The sequence below is a fragment of the Camponotus vicinus genome, unplaced genomic scaffold, assembly GCF_025532165.1.
Source record: "Camponotus vicinus isolate PSW18456_S1 unplaced genomic scaffold, iyCamVici1.0 SCAF_2, whole genome shotgun sequence".
NCBI lineage: Eukaryota > Metazoa > Arthropoda > Insecta > Hymenoptera > Formicidae > Camponotus > Camponotus vicinus.
Window position 1 is genome coordinate 13,213,673 of NW_028141956.1, and position 21,159 is coordinate 13,234,831.

At 37.5% G+C, this 21,159-nt stretch overlaps 1 protein-coding gene across 2 annotated transcripts; it reads left to right on the forward strand.

Moving 5' to 3' along the window:
• The first annotated feature begins 160 nt into the window (after positions 1–160).
• Atos (atos homolog atossa) lies at positions 161–18,502 on the forward strand. Of its 2 annotated transcripts, XM_083090564.1 has the most exons (9): positions 172–500; positions 9,640–9,857; positions 10,251–10,474; positions 10,784–11,006; positions 11,246–11,417; positions 11,717–14,312; positions 14,664–14,985; positions 15,181–15,380; positions 15,763–18,502. In XM_083090564.1, the coding sequence occupies exons 2-9, from the start codon at positions 9,642–9,644 to the stop codon at positions 15,929–15,931; spliced, it is 4,122 nt and encodes a 1,373-aa protein (XP_082946690.1). In that variant the 5' UTR covers positions 172–500; positions 9,640–9,641; the 3' UTR covers positions 15,932–18,502. The 2 variants fall into 2 exon arrangements, 1 of the variants encoding a protein (XP_082946690.1); XR_014437054.1 differs by lacking the exon at positions 15,763–18,502 and having other exon boundaries at positions 161–500; positions 14,664–15,099; positions 15,181–15,314.
• The last annotated feature ends 2,657 nt before the right edge of the window (positions 18,503–21,159 follow it).

Below are 21,159 nucleotides of genomic sequence, written 5' to 3' on the forward strand. Positions count from 1 at the left end.
CAATCAGAGCGCAGACATTTCGCCCTCTTCGCTCTGATTGGGCGTTACGTGCGAAAAGGTGATTCGAAGTGCAGTTTTACGACGATTCCGCAATTGCGGATCTAAGGAACACTTGCCCCTGGTAACCGAGCGATGGCTGTCAAGTTGGCGACCGTGCGCCTCGCGCCGATCATCCAGCGCAGCGCAGTCGGACGAGCCAGTTGGTAACAGACCTTCGAGCAGGTCGCACGCGCGAGTCGGCGGCTGCGTTCTCTGTCCCCGTGTTCGGTCGAGCGTTTCTCGATCCGATCGCGTCTCCGGACGCGTCAGCGTCGCAGAGGTGCGAGTCCCGCGTCCCCCGATCAGGAACGGCGAGTGCCACCGTCGTCGTCATCATCCGCGCGACGTCGCGCCGACGATCAGCTGCCATGGGGCTCGTCGACGGGATTATTTGACCCACGGGAACGACTCCAGGCTCGTCGGTGGGATCGTGAGTCGTCTCGCGTAAGCGCTGCAAATCGGTAAGTGCGAACCAGTTCCAGGAGTTCCTCCCCCCTCGTCGTCGCGCGAGGCTCCCATCTGTTCGTCCTCGTGACAGCTCTTGTTTTTTTTCGTCTCTCCCTCAAGGATGCTCTCTTCCTGGGAAGAGAAAGCGTTTCCCCGCGATCGAAATTATCGTCGTGGTTAACGGTGCGGTAATCGTGCCCGATTGTGCAAAAAGCGTGTCAGTGCGCTTCCAGATTCGCCGAATATATCGAAATTGACGCGAGAACGCGCGAGTGTCTCGATCAAGGTTGAGAAACGCGCGATATAATCGGTATCGCGGAGTTTATGCCAATCTCAACAACGTTTATTCTCCGACGTTATTTTGCAATGAGCTTCGATGTGAATCATCTTGCATCATCCAAACCGACTATATCGTCTGTTCTTTCGAATTAGAATTAATACTATCTCGTATCTTTTACCTAGAATCTTGTTCTTTTTTCTCGAACGCGCTTGTTTTAAATGTGGAGGATTTTATATGCGGTTTCCCCGAAAAAGATCTTTGTGGCCGATTCCATCAATTTGAACTCATTGTTGTCTTTCGTCTAGTAATATAAACGGGTCGGTGTATATCTTGCAAAAATGAGTTTCCTTAGCCCTTTCGGGATAATGGCACGGCGTCGTGTTCCAGCTGTTCGTGACAGCTCGGAAGGGGGCACCTTTGTCCGCTCGTCGCTCGCCAAGCCTGGCGCGACCAATTGTTATTTATCCCCTCGGCGATGCCCTCCTTCGGCTTTGGTGTCTCGACTGGATTTCGCTCGTACCGTAAAAGAATGAGACAGAGAGAGAGAGAGAGAGAGAGAGAGAGAGAGAGAGAACGTGTATTTTAAATACTTTCCACCCTTTCGATGCCGCTTTTCTAGCGTGAGAAGAATATAAAGTGTACTTGTACATTAACGAGAGAGTTTATTATAATACACTTGAGTAGGTTTTTTTTTGCGTTACGTGTAGATTCGAATTCAAAGGTTTTCCAAAACATCTGGACATTTATCTCAGTCTACGATGAAATTAATCTTTGTTCGTTTTTTTTTGAAGAATGAATTTTTTCGCGCAGTGATCGTGTGTCTCTCGATGATATCACAAAAGATATGAATAATAAGTTATATAATTTATTATTCGCGTATATTCAAGGATTTTTTATTTACTTAAAAGTTATTGAAATGTAAAATTTATCGTTTTTAGCATGTTTTTCAAATTTATGCCGCGCAGCTTATCGAATTATCGCGATTTATTTAAAAAACGATATTCGATTAAAATTCGTGTAATAGGCCGACGATTTATCTCGGCCGATGCGAAATTGTGCCACTTGGAACGTGATAAACAATTGCGCTTTGATAATATCAATTTGCATTCAAGACGAGAAAATATTTGCGAGAATTCATTACAACTCGTTTCAGACAAAGGCATGCAGAGGGAGAAGCGATTGCGTTATTTGCTTGTATCACAAATCGATAAAATTATATCTTCCATTAATAAATACACAAATGCAGATAAACAGATATTGTATCTTTTACGACGGAATTTCAAATATCTTTTTCCCTCTTCTTCTCCGTTTCTCTCGAGTTTATTATAGTCATACCCGAAAGAGATCATAGTCGTATCTGCGATCGCTTATCGAGCCTTTTAAGAAATGAAAGGTAATGTAATTCGGAGGCTGGGTCCAGCGCTGAGTCTTCTTCGAGCCTCTTGAGCTTTTATGACCATACGGCCGAAAGATACACGCGTCTTTCTCTTTCTCCCTTGCCGAGCGTGTCAAAACAACACGGGGGCGTCGTCTCGGTTCGTTCGTTGAACCCAACTGTTTTGGATGTGCACCTAAAAAAATTCAAGGTGATGCCCGCGGTAGACGTTTGGCTCCCTTGATCGTTCTCCACATGAATCTCAAAGTGCAGTTTCAACCTCGTCAAAGAAAGAGAGAAAGAGGGAGAGGAAGAGAGAACAGGATCCGATAGATTCGGGCAAGATGAAATCTATTAACCTCGCTCACCTCTCCGTGGATCTTCAATTATCTTCAGCTTTTGAAGAAGTAAACTCGCATCGACTTATCTCGCGAACATTCGATAGATAATAGATGAGATGTGCAAACGCTCGAAATTTCGCACGCATCTCTAATACGAGTGAATGGAACTGAAAGTGTGCTAATTTTCATACACAGAGAAAAATATTCTACTGCCAAGAAAAGCAATTACTCAGTTTATTTTTCTTTTTTTAAGTAATAGTTTTCTTCAACAAAGAATATATTCTTGATAATAGTCTTCAAATATACTCATCACAAGTGTTAGAAAATCTCGTTATCATGTACTCAAAAGAAGAATTTATTTTCTCTTCAAGAATATTGTAAAGTTGTATCAAAGAAAAATCAAACTTACTTTACGCCAACTTTTTGTGATAAGCAAATCAAATTTTTGTTTTAATTTAATATTCTTGATTAAAATACTGCAATAATACTCTAATATATCTTATATCTTATATATATATATATATATATATATATATATATATATATATATATTCTTGTCAAATTATAAGAAAGATATTAATAATGTGTGCTTACACAGAGAAAAATGTATACTGTATTCAAGTATCATCATGTATACTGTATTCAGTAATCATAATAAAAGATACGAGGGTAAAATAATATTGATTAAAAAAATAATCTCTCGATAAAAAAAAAATTAGATATATTTGGATAATTATATATATATATATATATAATTATCCAAGTATATCTAATTTTTTTTATCAAGAGATTATTTTTTTAATCAATATTATTTTACCCTCGTATCTTTTATTATGATTCATTGGGTATAGGTGCGCATAAAATTCTCTCTAGACAAGACAAAGAGACTCTTGTGGACGAACCTTCTGAAACATCGATAAAAGTAACAGTTTGGCGTTCTCTCACGAGGTGTTAAAAAAAAGCGTCACGCGAGGATTGCGAGGTCCCGCGCGTGTCCACGTGAGTTAAAATTGCGGATCTCGGCCTTGGTGGCCATGTGCCTATAAATACGAGGTTCGCTTATAGGCGACCCGCGACCGGTGCGAAGGTGCAGCAGCGCTGCAACGTCGTCGTCGTCGTCCCTCGACAAGGCTGCACGCGTTAGGAAACGCGCCTGTCTCTCTCTCTCTCTCTCTCTTCTTTCTGTCTCTTACACATTACGTAAGGCCCCGCGATATCAGGGGACATGAACAGAGATGTACAGGGTATTCCAAAAGTAATGGCATACTCTCTTCTCTCAAAAAAGAAAGAAGTGGAATCTTTTCGCTCTCGCGAAATCTTTGCCAATTTTTCCACAGTTTGATTTCCTCGATCAAAATATCGGGATAGTTGGAAAAATTATTAATCGCAAGCAGGACGGGATCTTTCTGGCAAATTAAATTCCAGAAGGGGAAAAAATGTTAGAATTTTAATAAAAAGTTAAATAAAGACAGAGGACAGGATTAATAGTGGGAAAAATACGATAAACATGCGATAAGTCTAAAATAATGTTCTGATTGTGAGTTAACAGTTTCTGGGATGAATAGAACGTTTGAGGTAGATAACTTTGTCAAGGGAATCGGAAGATAAATATTTGAATTTCGAGTTAAAAGTTCACGCTTATATCGAATATTTCTATTGCACCGATTGGAACATTAGTAGGTACCGAACGCGCACCATTACTTTAATCGCGCCGCGCGCTTTATGCACGTAGGCATGTGCAACCACGCGCAATCATGAAATTACAGTAGTGTTGGTTGCATAATATACAGGTAACCTAGATCTGCACCCACTGCTTCCCACTGTTGACCTCGTTACCCTCCTCGGTTTTGCCTTAGCGTGCAGAAACCTTTATTCCGAGTCAAGATGCCGTTCGCATCTCGGCGAATCATCTCGGCGAGTGGCACAACAGAAAAGATCGCAGGATTCGAGGGAATCTAAACAGAAATCTAACAAGCACATAAGACTTTCAGAATTCGAGACTAACTTGAATTCAAGAGACGTAAGCGCAAAGTGAAATCTGTGTGTCTCATTTTGTACACTCTCGCGTTATTTTCGCGCTTATGTCAATTTACTATGCCCTATTTAAAGCTGATCTTGAGTAGAGAGAAAGGAGTATTTCTACGCGAAATTTCTACACGAAAGGTGAACCGACTCAAATAAACCACTTGGCAACACTTGTGCGAACAAAATCAGATCAATGATCTCTTTTTTTCCCCGAACCATCGAAGCTCACTTTCACCGGTGCACGCTGTGCGGCGGGCGCGCTTGCTTTTGCTTTTATTAAATTATTCCGCCGCAAAACAACTGGGTAGTATCTATCGGTAGTGTCTATTTTCGTTGGTTTACACGTCCGATCCGCCACTTACAATGTGCCTGCGTAGGGGAAAAAAAATCATATTCCCATTGTCACTATTTTGTTATTTTTAGAATAATTATTATTCCGTATGATAAAAAGCACTATTTGCAATCCAAAAAAGGAGAACTCGGAATTTTTAAAATTTTAAAACGTCAGATATTTTTACCCAGAATGATAACTGACAAATAAATACTCTTATCTCGTTGTTGCAAAATTTGCCATCGAGATATAGGTTCGTCCGGAAACCGTGTCACCCCCTCGTTACTTGGGCCAGTCGACCCAGTTTCGGGCTCCCAAGCGCTCGTAAAATGCGGAACGCCCGGTAGATGGGTGCTCCAGATATTTTTTTTATTTTTTTTTTTTTTAGGTGACCCGGCTAAAAGAGATATCGATTTTGCTTGAATTTTCCATACAAGCGGGAAAGTGACCGTAGATTGCGCGAGTTACGAGCCTACGATTAGCTGGCATACCACGCGCGGATATTGAGGCTTAAAGGTCAAGTCGAATGACGACTGTTGCGAATTTTTCTTACGTGAAAAATTTATTTTCGTGCGTACGAATATACATGTATTGATCTTGATAAACGACAAATATGTATGTGCTCGAGCTGAAAAATCTGTTTCTGAATTTCTCAATACTTTTCATCTTTCTCGTGATTTATAGTGTTAAAGATTAAAACTTAAACGATAAAAATAACACTATCTGCGCAAGGGTTAAGAATGCGCCGCGAATACGCGTGATATTCTCGTCGATAGTGCTGTGTTTCGCCATCGTAAACGCCGAGAAACCTACCGGAAGAGCGTTTATTTCTGGGTAGTCTTGAAAGCGTTCCTTTGCCAGTCGAAGAACGAGCAAGATCAACGTGTACGCCGCGTGATATCTCAGACAAAGCCAATTCTTTCATTACCATCTTTGCCTGTCATATACCAAGAAAGATGATCAATAAAATGAGCGAAATAGAAAAAAAGTCAATCAAATAATTAATTTACAGAAACTCTGTTTTTCCTGACTTTGAAACAAAAAGTCGAGAAGGCTTTTTTTTCTTGTTTATCACGGCGTTATATCCTTTTTAAAACTTGTTTTCTTAGATAACGCAATTCTATAAAAGAAAAGAGATAAGAAAAGTTCGGATAAGCAAACAAAGGCGTGAAAATTAGTACGTCCTTAAGACGTTATTAACATATGCTCACGGCACGTTGAGTCATGTGTTATGTTTCCTTGTCAAGTTCTATTTTCTTCAAGCTGTACATGGCACATCTTGCCCTTTATTATTCACGCCGCTCGGGAGAGATAAATGAAGGACGATGATTATGTTTGATATCTCCTCAAATAAAAGTCGAGAAAGAGCGAGAGAGAGAAAGAACCTTTAACCCCTTCATTCTATCCGCATCCGCAATAAGCGTGAATATTGCTTGCACGCTCAAAATGACGCTCAAGTCTAATAGTTCAAAGCAAAAAGATAATAGTTCAAAGGTTTTTTTACTATGATAGCGTAGCTCGGATAATAAATTTTTTAGCATCTAGATAAAAGTTGAGATTTATTTCAAGTCTTGAGTAAAAAAAACACAACTTTGAATTAATCGTAATTAAGGGAATCGTACAGACTTCCTGAATCAGAGGACTCGCGCGTGATTCACAGATCTCCCTGATTCATAAATGCGGACGTATTAAATACGTCCACACCCGCTCTGAGATCACGATGGTCCGGTGGATCAACGGCGGCGAGATGAAAGTGGAAAGCATTCACGCCGTCGCGAGATCCGCGCTCCGCGCTGGCTCGCCATGTTCTGACAGCGCGTTGACGCGATCAGCTGTTCGGCGACAGCAGCGTCGCTCGCGCCCAGCTGTGAGCGGTGCGCTCAGCTGACGACGCCATCGATACACACCGTCCCCCCCCCCCCTCTTTCTCCCTTCCTCTCTCACAACACGCTCAATCGCTTCCCCCTCTTAATGCGAACATTCAGGTACGGCTCGAGTATCTCGACACCCGAGTGTAATTCATTGTTAATTGTGTATATGCGAATATCGAAAAACTTCCTTTTTGAATTAATGAATTTTCGAGATATAATGATACCTTTTTTCGGTCGAGTCATCTAAAAAAAAATAAAATATTGCATTTTGCATTTTTTAAAATTATGTAGCAAGAAATGAATAATGTCTCGCATTTATAATAATTATAAAATACTTGAACTGCGCTTTATCGAATTATTCCGCGATCGCAAATTCGACTAGAGAGAAATGCTTACATATACGAGAGAGAGAATTTTCTCGCGTACGTAGTCACGATGTCGAATTTTTGCGCCGCACGTGTCGCAGCGTGCTCTTCGTCCCGTCTTTCTCGTTTGGTAAAATCGGAGACGAAAAAAAAAAAAAAGATACCGCGGTAGCCAGACCGCACGAACGTTGTACGTTTCGCTGACGTAACGCGGGTAGCGAGAGTAGATATTAAGAGACCTCGAGTTTCCGCTCGTGTGCTAGCTTTCCGTTTATATAACGCGACGTTAAGCAGCGTTCGCGAAACGTTCGATCGCGTGCACCTACTATACGCTGAATAATTTTCTTTTGCCCGTGCACGAGATATCGCTTTCCATACATGTTTTCCGATAATGTCTGTTCTCCGGAAAGTCAGAGAGAGGTCTGGAGGTGTGCGTTTCAGTCATAATTTCTCGAAAACATGACAGAGACGTAGATCAAAATTTAATTTTAAGAAATAAGTAAGAAATGAGAATCTTTCTTTCATGTTTCACATCCATACACACAACAAATAAATATAACAAAATATGCGTGACTCTGTTTATCTTATGAGTTTATTATTTTTCTCTTTATTCTTTTGTTTTCTTTCTGGATATTTATTTTTATTGCATTATACTTATGTATACTTTAATAATTAATACTATCTAATGCGGAAGATATATACCTATCTTTGTGAATCATAATTGATAATCATTGATTATGAATCGACATTGCGATAATTAGTTTTGAAAATCAAGATAATATTTTGGGAAATAACACCAAAGTATCTTAATAAATTGCTCGATAGCAATTTATATTTGCACAAATATATTACTTCATAAATCAAAGAATTTCCGTTCATTTTATAAATTGTATGCCTCATCATTGATATCGACGTATAAAATACCTATCTCATTGATAGCACAAGAAATTGTCAAATAATGACATATAGTTAATGCAAGAGATTTTCTAATAGAAAGGTCGCAAAACTTTTTATACCAGTCTAGCTTTTAATTTCTCTCCCTCTCTATTAATTTTTTTACATTAAATGGGCATCGCGAAATTGATATAATTCTTTTTCCGACTTCAAGTTTCCATGTCGCGACCACAGGGAGGGAAAAAAATAACAAAGTCCATCTTCAAAGTGAAAAAAAAAAAACGAAACGTCACGCGACTCGTTTTCTCGTGTACGCAGCAGCGAAATTTGAACTTCGTCGAGACTGCGGTTTCCACTCCCGTGACTTATTACAATAAACGCGCCACGCCACACGCTTATATAGGAAGCGTCGAAAAGCGTTTACACGTAGAAATCACCAACTAAAGACTCGCGAATCGACGACGATGCGCAAGTCGCATCGGCCTTACCGATGTTGCTGTACTAACCGTTCGGGAAACCTACAACCCGCGCCGCGAACTGCACCTTGTTTTCTTTCGTCACGTGTGCACGCGCGACTGCGACTATAACCAGTCCTGCGGACGTGACACAACAACAAATTTAAAGGGACGACAAAAATCCAAGAGGCACTCCTACGAGCCGTCTCGAGCACGTTGGCCCGCACCCCAAGATCGCGAACGCAATCTCGATCGTTTGACGATAAAGTTTCCGCGAGCGAGTCGAGATACGAGGACCATCGAAAGATCGTCGAGTAGATATCACTGAAAATACAGTGTGTTATACAGTGGGATTACTCTTGTTCTCGTTCACGTATATCTATACAACAAAATATTGCCAATTTCACACGTTTCAGTATTCTTCTGATTCGCACACGCACTTGTTAAAAATTTGATCTTTTTATTTTTTTTTCGCACTTTCTCCTTTTTTTATTTCCGTAGAGTTTGGCTAAATATGATATAAATCGAGACCTGACGTTCTATTTTCTGAGGCACTTTTCGGATATTGATAAAAATTACAGTGAAAATTGTTTGCCAATTTTTTCTTTCCAATTTTTTGAACATTTTAGACTCTTCGATAAAAATCGTTTCATTATTTTTTTAACTTTCAATTTCGAACATCTTTTCGTAGCCGATATTTAAAATAAAAAATCTTCCATTTAAATGAAAACCATTTTAATAGGGGGAATAAAGAAGGAAGATTTAATTAACTGTCTCTAACTGGCCCTAATTGGAAGAAATCAATTGAGGAATTCAGTGCAATAATAGCACAAGTCTCGAAACTTTAATACTTATTTAAGACTTATTTTATTTAAAACTTATTTTAATCTCTATGCATTTTTGTTAATTTTCTTTCAACAGCTGATTTCTCCAAAATATCGTTCCTCGATTTATTTATCGCACCCAAGATATATAAATAAATTAAGCTATTAATTAATTTTTTTGCAACAGCTGATTTCTCCAAAATATCGTTCCTCGATTTATTTATCGCACTTGAGATATATAAATAAATTAAGCTATTAATTAATTTTTTTGCAACAGCTGATTTCTCCAAAATATCGTTCCTCGATTTATTTATCGCACCCGATATATATATAAATAAGGTTATTGATATATTCATGATATATCATATCAACATGTTCTTCTTGGATTACAGGTATGCATTGCCTAGGCGCGGTGACAGGAGATGGTACCTCCAGCCCGAACGGGGCTGGCGGTCGGGGTGGTGTTCTCAACGTGTTTCGAGCCCTTGGAGTCCTTGTGTGCGAAGGGAGAATCCAGGGCCCTCCGCGTGGCTACAAAGAGGGCCCACACTGCGCACCGCCTATGCAGGCGGTTCCGAACGACCACGTGTGCGACGAGAACAACTATCTGGTAAGTAACATATGGTGCCCCCGTTACTCTCCGTTGTTCCTAGGCGACCTACTTTTACGCTGCTTTCCCAGCGGGCTATAGAGCGAGCGTGGACATTTCTTTGTTTGTCAATTAAGCGAAATGATTCGAATCTTCACAGGTTTTATACGGAATAATCAAGTGCCATGTATCATGGAATAATTAAATGACATAATGTATATCTACATTTTTATACGTAAATTTGACAATTGAATAAAATAATGGCGATATAAAAGCGCGATTCTAGAAAGACTTGTAATGTTAATTGAGGAAAATTTGATATTCATAAGAGCAAAAGAGAATTTGTATAGTATCGAAAAAAAAAAATTACAAAATGTAAAGGGTAAAATAATACATTTTCTTTAATTTTTCAAGTGCAATCGATACCGAGTACTAGTTCAAGAGATCGCTGAACGCCTCTTCAGCGCGTCGTATCTATGCGTGGAAGTGCTTCTGTGCAACGACTGTCCGTGCGGTTTGGGAAAATCCACATGCAAATATCCCGTGTACCCCGTGCCATCCTTATCCATCTCGCCATGGCAAAAATGTTCCTCGGAAATGTTACTGGAATACTGGTGTATCTGCGTTGTCCCGAGCAAGTAAGTCGCAAATATATTCCGTTCTTTGCCGCAAGGTGATTAGAAAATCAAGTGGAAGGAATAAAGACGAGTATGAGTCAATTGCAGCTATTGTGGCGCAAATGATCGATCTAAATGTGATAAGAGGTCACAGTTACATGTCCAAAAAGTTACATTCTGATAAATATTTATTCATTCTTGAATTTGCTCGTATTTGTTTTTGTCTCTTCAATCTAATTCTCTCTCAGTTTTAGTAATATCTCTAAATCTATTTAGGAAATAGATGTCTTTTTCATCCATATTACATTTGCCTCGGGTTGCTTTTTTCAGGAATCCAGAACCAATGAATTTCCAAGGGTTATATCAGGCGGTACGTTCGCGATTGCACTTCAGCCAAGTCGCGGCATGGTGGTCGCGCAGCAACGGCGCGGAGCCGAGCTACATTGCCACCCGAATCGTACCGTACACCGAGGATAATCTCAGCAAATTCCGGGAGACGCCAGTGGAGCATACCTTCCCCTTAGCTGGTAACGGTGACGGAAATTCCATCAAGGTACATGATGAAAATTTAGAGTTCCGTAAAAGAAACCTTTCGTGCATGATCAAATTGAATTAACTTGTAAGAATTATCATAAGGATTGTGTGCACTGCAACATACATGATATAAATATTACATGTTTAAAATATTATTGTTAATAAATATTATTGTTTTATGTTGACTTGATCAATGTAATTAGTATATTATATGTGAGTTAGTATATTATATGTGAGATCGTTGTAAACTCACTCCAGGTAACGGTTTGGGCATTGCCACGGATGGAGGAAGTGCCTGTTCTCACGTGCTCGCTGCATCCGAAAAAAGAAAAGGACGAGGAAGACATCGCGAGGGCGTTAACACCCACAAAGAACATCCCGTTGGGTTCTGTCAGCGTACAAAATGCCTTCGAGAGCCTCGTCTTGCCTGGTAATGAACGACACGCGCGGAGATCCCATAATTGCCGCATCGTCATCTCATAAATTGATTCTCGTGACAATTATTAAGCGTGTTCGCGAACAAGCACACAGGTATCGATCATCTCTCACACTCTCTTGTTGTTCTCTTGCATTTGAGGTCAACCTGCAAGAATTTGCAAGAACATGAATTATTATGTACAGTTTAGTTTTCTAAGCGGCAGAAATCGATTTTAATATTTAGACAATCGCCAATCATCAAGAGATAATCATTTAAATAGGGATAATCATATAAACCATTTTTTTCGATAGTTCTGGTGGACGATAGGCTGCAGACTACTTGCAATAAATCAGGCAAGCATGACTGTCGCTGCGAGGAGGAGGATACGTCTCCTTTGTCGCTTACCATCAGATCTAACGGTGAACGAAAACGTCGTCGATCGCTTCCCTGCGGCCCGGCGGAGAGTCCCTTACAATCCGCACCGTTGCCATCCGTTCAAGAATGCATTCTACAAGAAATAAAAGACAACATCAACTCATCCAGCTTAAATTCAGGAAGTTCCATCGAGATGGCAAACAACAATCGTAGTGTCATGCGGACTCTTCAGAACAAATTGGAAAACAAGGACGAAGTGAGGACTCGTAACAACCTAAATTCAGATCACTTGGAGCGTTGGTTCAAGATGCAGTTGAAGATCGAGAAGGATGAAGGCAATTTGGAAAAACGTTGCAAGCGCACAAACACTAGTGAAGTCCCGGAGATTGTCAACTCGAAGGTCAACGTTCGAATTGAAGAAAGTTACAATAATTTCGCTAACAATTTCAATAATTCTGGAACTGAGCCAGGTGGCTCGTCAGAGGTTACATCCACGGCAAAAAGCGGCGGACTGTTGGACAATCTCGGGAGTGCCTTTACTCCCAGCTGGTCTTTCGTCTCTTCTTGGCAAAACAGCAATATGAATAGTAAATTTCAGAGTTTTCGCGGCGCAAAGATCCGTTTCAATGATTCCGAGAAGAGTTACAAGTCGCCGATCTTTGCGGATGTGTCCAGTCATACTCCAGCTGGTCCTTATGCTCAGCCCAATCCTTTCCATGAATCGAATCCCGGACCGTCAACGTATAAATTATTGCAGAAGCTGGATAACTCCGCTTGCACTGTACATCAGAGTTGTTCCAAGGATGTCAATAAGATTATTGCAGAGATGCGAGTATCGAGCGACGAGTTAGAGGTTAACAAAGAAGACAATATCGCTAAGAATAATCAGAGAAAAGCTGGTAAACGAGATCATTTGATGTGGACGCTATCGTCTTCCGATGAGAAAGACAAGAGGGAAGAGGGAGGATTATTTGATTGGTTCAGCAAGGTACCTGGAAGAGTCTTGAGTGTTGCCACTACCAAGGGTTATATCGATAGCGGCAAGACAAAGAACGCAAGTTTGAAACAGCGGGAGCATTCAACTGGACAACAAGACACCAATCAGGAGGTCAAATTCAAGAACTGCAATCTAGAATTGAGTCAACGAGAGGTTGATGAAGTATTGGCGGTACTGCGAGCGAGAACACCATCGGGACGTAGAAGAACTACTGTCAAGAATGTGAAGAAACGCGGAGAGCGGCCCAGTGAGAGAGGCAGTGATGATACAGTAGAGAAGGTTTCGCCAAAATGCGCGAATTCGGACGAAGGAATAGCTCAAAGTAACTCCGTAAATCGTAACATCGGAACTGTCCGAGTTCTTAAATCTTGTGAGGATTGTAACCACGGATTATGTAAAAAGATAGATCACCAAGTACCAGAAGAGCAATCGAGCCCTTTGGATCGAGTCTATTATGACGTGAACGTTTATCATCCAGCACGTTCGAAACTTATTGGCAACAATACTGATAGATTGAGCGAAGATCCGCGCGTGGAAAACGCGGACCGTTTGCAGAATGTTTCCACTAAAGCGGACGTGCTGCTCGGAGCTATTCTGCGGACTACCAAGGATCCTGAAAAGAGCATGTCGGACATTTCATCAAATGGGACCAGATCGAGATCAACGATTAACATCGACGATGATAGCAGTGATGATGATCTTCATTCTTCGAACGCCGATCAGCAGGACCATAGGACAACTGCCATTTCGTCCAATGACGAGAAATCGTTGCCATTGAACAAAAGATTCCATCGTTTCCGGCAGTTATTTAAGAAAGAAATGGATAAGAGAATCGCCATGATGACAGAGGAGAGTCCATTTTCGCCGGAGAGCTCCCCGAGTTCAACGCAACTACCGCAATGCTTGCAAAATTTTACATCGTTACGCTATAACAACGAACAGCCAAATATATACAACGGGAGAAACAGCCGGGCGAAACGGCGAATCGCCTTTGCGAACGAGGAGGTCGGCGAGGAGAAAGAGGCTGCAACGATGGTTCCGAGACTTAGTACAAAAGACGCACATCAAAATTCACGCAAAATACATAGTACAAATAGCAACGATCGCAAATATAACAATTCTGCGAGCCTAAATAACCGGCAGAATCATCACGATAGACGATTGCTCGAAGGTACAAAAGAATCTTCTGAAGTCGAGGATGGAGAATGCAAGATCGCGAAGGACATTGTTGCTGTTCATCGAAAGAATGATACGACTAGTCCGACCACTCCGCAGAGCGGACACTCGTCTTCCAAGGTACGAAACAACAATAACAAGGATGATATCGCGATGACAGGAGACGATGAGACTGTCGACAAGAGTGTGCCGTCCGCTCTCGAGCAAGAGAGATTTCGCAGATCTCTGGAAAATGCGGCGTCAATGGTGTTCCATAGTAGAACTGGTCTGCCGCTAACTTCCAGTCCGGCACCCTTGAGGAGAGGTAGCTGTTGCTTCGACTATGACAGCAGCTTGAATTCCGTCTCCTCGAAAAGAAAGTACGAAGCATGAAATTTGTCGGAATATTGTGAAAAAGAATACAGAGACGGCAATCTATGAATAATATTATATAACTGCAATAAATTGTGATCTTTTTTTTTTCAAAACAATGATTTATTTGGTAACTTTCTCTAAATATTTTTTATCGCACAATAAAGATTATATAAGTATAAAATTACATGTTAGAAATATAAGATACTATTTTGAAAAATATTAATGGTAAAATAGTGTTAAAAGAAATGATTATAATCTAATGTGGCGATAAAATGCAGTTATAAATCTTTTCTTTGATGCCGTTATTAGTTGACGTAACTTGAGTTTTTTTTCTAAAATAACGTTTTGCGTTTCAGTGCGTTATTTGAATTGAACACACCGCCGAGTCCAGGCGCAGTCTCATTGGAAGAAACTGATCGTGAGACGGAGATTGTTGGTGAAGGCGAAGAGATGCCCAAGAGACGCTCTAGCTCCCGCCACCGACCTCAGAGTCACGCTCTTCTAGGCAGCTTCGAGGAATCGGCGTTAAACGGCAGACTCGAGCCGGTATCTACGGTTCACGGCTTCACAGCCGAACTCGGAGCTAGCGGTTCCTTCTGCCCGAAACACCAGAAGCTTCCAGTCACTGTATTCTTTTACACTCTCGGTGACAACGACAAAGTCTCCACACCATACCTTGTACGTTTTTTAGAAGCAAGTCCATCTCACAGTACACATTTTAATACGCTATTATAAATAATATTTGTCGCGTATATTATTTATAAATAAGAAATATTAATCATATAAATACAGGTAAATAAAATCTTAATATATAGACAATGGCTAAACAATTATAAAAATAACAAAATATTAAACATCTTTTTATTTTTTCAGGCTCATATTAATCTTGAGAAAAAGGGCTATCAGGTACCAAGAAATGGCACCATCCAAGTAACTCTTCTCAATCCACTAGGTACAGTCGTTAAGATGTTCGTAGTATTGTACGATCTAACTGACATGCCGCCGCGATCTCATACTTTTTTACGTCAAAGAACACTGCGGGACAAAACACTGCGCTACCTCGTTCATCTTAGGTACGTGTCATTCTAATTTAAATAGCGTTTAAAAGCAAGTCATAAACGTAGAGAAACAGAATAATTAGAAATTAATATTTAAATTATGCATTAATTTGCATTTAAAAAAGTTAAAGATATAAAAATTGATAAATATTTAAAACAATATTTTTATATCTATTTAGAACTTTCATTCAGCTTTTTTTTTAATTGAAAAAAATCTGCTTCATGCTTTTAAACTTCCATTAGTATTTTAAAAATTTGTATTATAAAATACTTGAGAGAAATAAGAATGTTAAATGAATTTTTGTCTTATATCAGACACAAAACTTCTGTCTTACACCAGAAATAATTCTGTAAATGTGAATGATAATGAGACAGCACGCATAAATTTTTATTTCAGATTTATGTCCAGCAAATCGGGTCGAATTTATTTGCATACGGATATCCGTATGATCATCTGTCGTAAGTCCGATGTGGACACAGCGTCGGACTTGGGCTCGGAACCGCCGAAAGAACTCAGGAGTTACATCCACGGTCCTACGAATCCGAAATTTTCACCAAGGTGCTGAGCCACGTGGTATTTTCCATGGAGCTGCTGTCAATCGTTCCGCCCGCCCAGTCCCCCTCAAGTCGAAGTGTGATCGCGATAAACGATTGGACAAGATCCAAATTGGAGATTGATTTTTGTTCTAACTCTTTGCGATTGATAATGCAGACAATTAAGATGATTTTTTTTCATATTAATAGAAAGAAATAATCAGAAGATGTTCTTATTATTTATTATTTTTGAATTGTTCTGTTAAATTTATAAAACACCGGGAACAGTTGTAGGAATAAGTTATCATGTTAGAGTTGTAATAATATTAAGACGAAAAATGTATGTACATAATTCTTTCAAATTAAATATTTTTTTTTAATTGTTTTTTTATTGCGAAGAGTTAATAAGGGAGGGGAGTGATCACGAATCGAAAAAACGGGTATTATGCGGAATGATTATGCAAATAGATCAACCGCTCACGTTGGAAGAATAATTTATAATAACATCATTCTTCGTGATACATCTCTTCCTTTTCCTTTTTCGGATAATTGTAATAAATTCAAAACATCAAGTTTTTTTTTGCGTTGCTTGGCAGAGAATCAAGTGTTAATCAAGCGAAAATTAAGAGATTGTGAAATTGTTCCAGCAATTAAGTTCCAACACAATTGATTCGTAAAATTAATCAGAATTGCGATTACTCTCCCAGTGTCATTTTGTGATCTATGGTTCATGCTTGCAATATAGAATATTGCGTATAAGTACAGTGATAATTTTGTGTACAATATCTTTGTTTTAAATTCGTTTTTGTACCATAGCAATTAATAATATTACATTTTAAAAATTCTGTTATACTAAATTGAGTGATCCTTTTATTTCTAATCGAACAATTAATCATGGAAATGATTATTGTTCTACTCGAATCTCGCAATTTATCTGAAAATTTCTTTGTCTTATGCATAATATTCATTCTATAGTGCATGCTGCAAACCAGCAGTTTAATTTATGAAGTTTATCGCAAAAGCTGGACGATCTCGTTGAGAGGCCATTTTCTCAACTTATTGCTGTAAATATAGTCACGCGTAGAGAGTAAGTCGAGTAAGAATTTTTAAGCAGGATGATAACTGCCATTGTGTGTAGCACTCTACGTTGAAACGAAAAAAAAAGAAGTGATATATAAGCGCGGAAAGATGTCGACGAATTCGGTCCCACGTTCAGATCGGATATGTGAATACTAGGAGAGATCAAAACTAAATGTGATCGATGGTACGTGCAATGAAAAGTACAAAGTATACTTGTGCATTACTTCATGTTCTCGCAATGGTTCATTGTAATTTCCGACGAAAAGAGGAAACAACCGAGAAAAAGATTGCAATTCTTTTCCCGGAAAAACGAATGTGATTTTTGTGATTTACATGATTGTGATTTGTTTTTTCTTTTTTACAATCCGACGAATGAACGCGAGCGACCGGAACTCGTGAATTTTTCCCTGGATTAAAAAAAATAGTTATTTACACATACATATATATGGATATATATATATATGTATATATATATATATATATAAATCAGAACACAATCTTTGTGTCCGTAGCACTGTGATGAATATTTTGATAGACTATAAAAGAAGAATAATTATTATTATTATCATTATTATTATCATTATTATTATTATTATTATTATTATTATTATTATTATTATTACGGAATAACACTATTTCTGCGTAGTGAACATGTCGTAGATTTAATCGATTCTACTAATACGTCGTGCGAAGAAATATAATAGTGCGTAATTTACTAATTAGCGCCAGATTCATACGTTCGTTTTTAGAATCGTTTAAGATAAATGAAAAGTGACACTCGTGTTTTCCTTTATTTTTCTAATGACGTTCCACGTGGATTACGCGAAAAAAATGTGCAAACGGTTGCGAGAGCTTATATTCAATTGGCGAATCTTTCACATATGCTTTACGTGAAGCAATTATGATATGCACCAATTCGTTTCTAGATATGAAGCATTTAATCTTGGAATTAACTATATAAATAAGAAATGTAAATGTTTATCTACATTCAAGTATATATAATGAAAGTTAAATATATTACAAAAAAATTTAATTGCAAAAAAATTGCAGATGCAATTTTTTTGCAATTAAATTCTTTTGCAATATCTAAATTTAATTGCAAAAAAATTGCATCTGCAATATTTTGCAATTAAATTCTTTTGTAATATCTCTTTTTATTTATATAGTTAATTGCATACTTTTCAATTGCTTCGTACTAATAAAAGACAAGGTGAAAATATACATGTCAATACTTTTTCCTTATTAATGTTAATGTTACAAACTGAGTCGAGTTTCGTTGAAAATGAATTGCCGAAAAAGAGAATAAAAGTTCCGTTACCGTTTGCGCTTTTTGGACATCACACATGTAAAAGCAGCTTCTATTATCCGAAAATTGATCCTAATATAGAATAATCCTTGATTCATCAATGGGATAAAGCGTGAAATTCAAATTTTTCTGAAACATTTAATTATCTGGGTTCGTATTGTAAGATAACGAGATGCATAAAAGAGTTGTACGTATAATAAAGAGGGACTATTTTCAATTGTGATTTTCTAATGGAGCAATTGAATAATCATATATAAGCATATAGTAATCAAAAACATAACTATATACATAATTTCGGTCATAAAAAACATTTCGATGCTTCGATATTTCCTTCCTTTTTATTTGATTTTATATTTATTTCATATTAAAAAAAAATGAATTTCTTTACAAACAATTTTAACCGTGTAAAAAAATCCTTAGCTTTACATTTATTTTTTTCTCAATAATGTACTAAAGTCTTTCATAAGGAGATACATATTTAGAAGAGAGAAAAATATATATATATATATTTTAAAACACTATTTTAAAAATTTTATCAATTTTTCTCTTAGGGGAGTAAAAGAGAGAGTTTTTTACATGATCAAAATTAATTTTATTTTTTTTTATTTTTTATTTTATTTTATTTTTTGTTTTATAAAATGAATGCTGCGATATTACGTAATTTACGTGTTTTCGTTCATAAGGTTAATAAAATGAAAAGAAATAGGTTTTGATTCTTTTTTTTTTGAAGGCAAACAAATATAAATAAATTGTTTTAATTATTTTAGATCGCAATATCGATATCGAGTTTGCAAAACACAATCAAACAATGATTTTATCTCGCGCATTCTTTTTTTATTCCTGAGAAAGATTACGTCGTGTATAATAGATCTCTATAATGGATCGATGACGACAAAAGCGAAATTCATGCAATCTTTTTTGCAATCCGCCAGCTCGTTTCGCTAGACATGCGTGTCTTTTAGAGATATTGTACAGAATGACGGTGAGGACGGATCGCATTCCTCGCTTTAACGAAAACGATTGTAAGCGTTGTTAAATACATTTTGTCGATGTTTCCTTTTTGACAAATAAAGTAGAATGTCAAGATTAATCGTTGTAGTAAATCGACCGTTAAAGTTTACTCGAGGAACAAAAGTCCTGGCACGGGATTCGTAGGAAAAAAAATTTCAAGCAGCGCGTATCGTAGAACATATATTAGTGAATGGCAAGGATATGTATAGATATAAATATATATCACTGCCGTATAACACACACGTTGTACATAATTTGTACAGGGTGATGCATGAAAAGTAGCCCGGTGCCTTCGTGTCTCTTTCTCTATGTATGTTTGAGCGACAACGAAAGTTTTATTAATAGTAAAAAGAAAAAAAATTAGCAACAAAAGATGAAGAAGAGAAACATTATTTAATAAGATAATTTTCCAAATACGACATATTTGTTACTCCTTTATTATTGATAAAACTCTTGCCGACATTTCGACGCTCTAAGACCTATCTATCTTTTCTCGCATCACCCCGTAAAATAGACGACCATTTTGCGGTGATTGTAATCGATTTTAGCTGTATTTTTCTGGCTTGGTCGAGATCTTGTTAGTCAAGTTCACAGAAAAGTAAGCAAATACATCAAACGATATGCATGGAAAACAATAGATTGTGTAACATACCTTGAATACCTTTAAATGTTTACAGTTACTTCTTATACGATTTCTTTTAATCGATAAGTTTTTTCTTCGATGTGTTTCTTTTCACATTTCTTTTATAATATAATATTTTTAAATTTATAGATTATAATTTTAGCCAGAATATAAAAAAGAAAATTGAATTTCTGTTTAGATAATTAGGTTGAACGTAAAAAAAGCTTGATTGAAGAAAAATATGGACAATTGCTCAACCGAATCAAAATTTTACGATCAATGAAGCGCATGCATATACACCTATTTTTTTTTTAAACAAATTGAAATATTACTATATAAATTAATTTGTTACACCATTTTGCATATAAAAAAGATGAATTATCGAAAAATCGAGAGATAATTTACGAAATATAATATTACATACATTATATTTTGATACATTCGAATACATAAAATATTTTATAAAGTATTCATCATTTTATAACAAAATGCTATTAAACATTGCTATTAAAACATTGCTGATTTATATAATCCATCGTTTTTAAAAATTTCAAATATCTTATTTCGTGCGCAAATTCTATTTGTCTAGTGACAGCGAAAATAAAAACCATAAATAGGCAAACCTGTATATACAACCGTAGAATACATATAATAGAGAAATGAACCAAACAAATATAGTCAAATGTGATGGACGCCATATTGCTTTTTCATAGTCGGCGCAGGATTGGTTGATTTTTCTATGCGCATTATTCGACTATAAACGTACATCCAGATAAATTTACATAGGTCCATATTTTGAATCCTCTTTTATCGATAAAAGTGTTTCTAAAAGTGGCCTGTAGCCAATCAAAAGGCTTATATGCCACTTTTAGAGACACTTTTATCGATAAAAGAGGATTCAGAATATGGGCCATAGCGTATAAAAATATATGTATAAACTTATGAAAGATTGAAGATTAAAATTTAACCAATCAGAAGAGAGAAATTTTAAATTCTCTTGTTCTGATTAATCAAATTCCAATCTTCTATTTTTGCGTAGTTTGATACGAGCTTTAGCCTCTGCATTTTACACGAGCAAGCTAGATACACGAATATTATTAATTATAATTATATTAATAATATTCTCTTGTCGTAGGAAACAAATCAAACAATGTAAAATTCTCATTTCTACTGAGAATTGAAAAAAAGTGTAGCACAGAGTGAAAATTCTTGAAGCCAAACGAATCCTTTTATCGAGCGCG

Coding starts and splice junctions, on each gene's coding strand:
- Atos (XM_083090564.1), top strand. CDS start 9,642: ATGCATTGCCTAGGCGCGGTGACAGGAGATGGTACCTCCAGCCCGAAC. Junction 11,007..11,245: donor GTGACGGAAATTCCATCAAG/GTACATGATGAA, acceptor AACTCACTCCAG/GTAACGGTTTGGGCATTGCC. Junction 15,381..15,762: donor CGCTACCTCGTTCATCTTAG/GTACGTGTCATT, acceptor TTTTTATTTCAG/ATTTATGTCCAGCAAATCGG.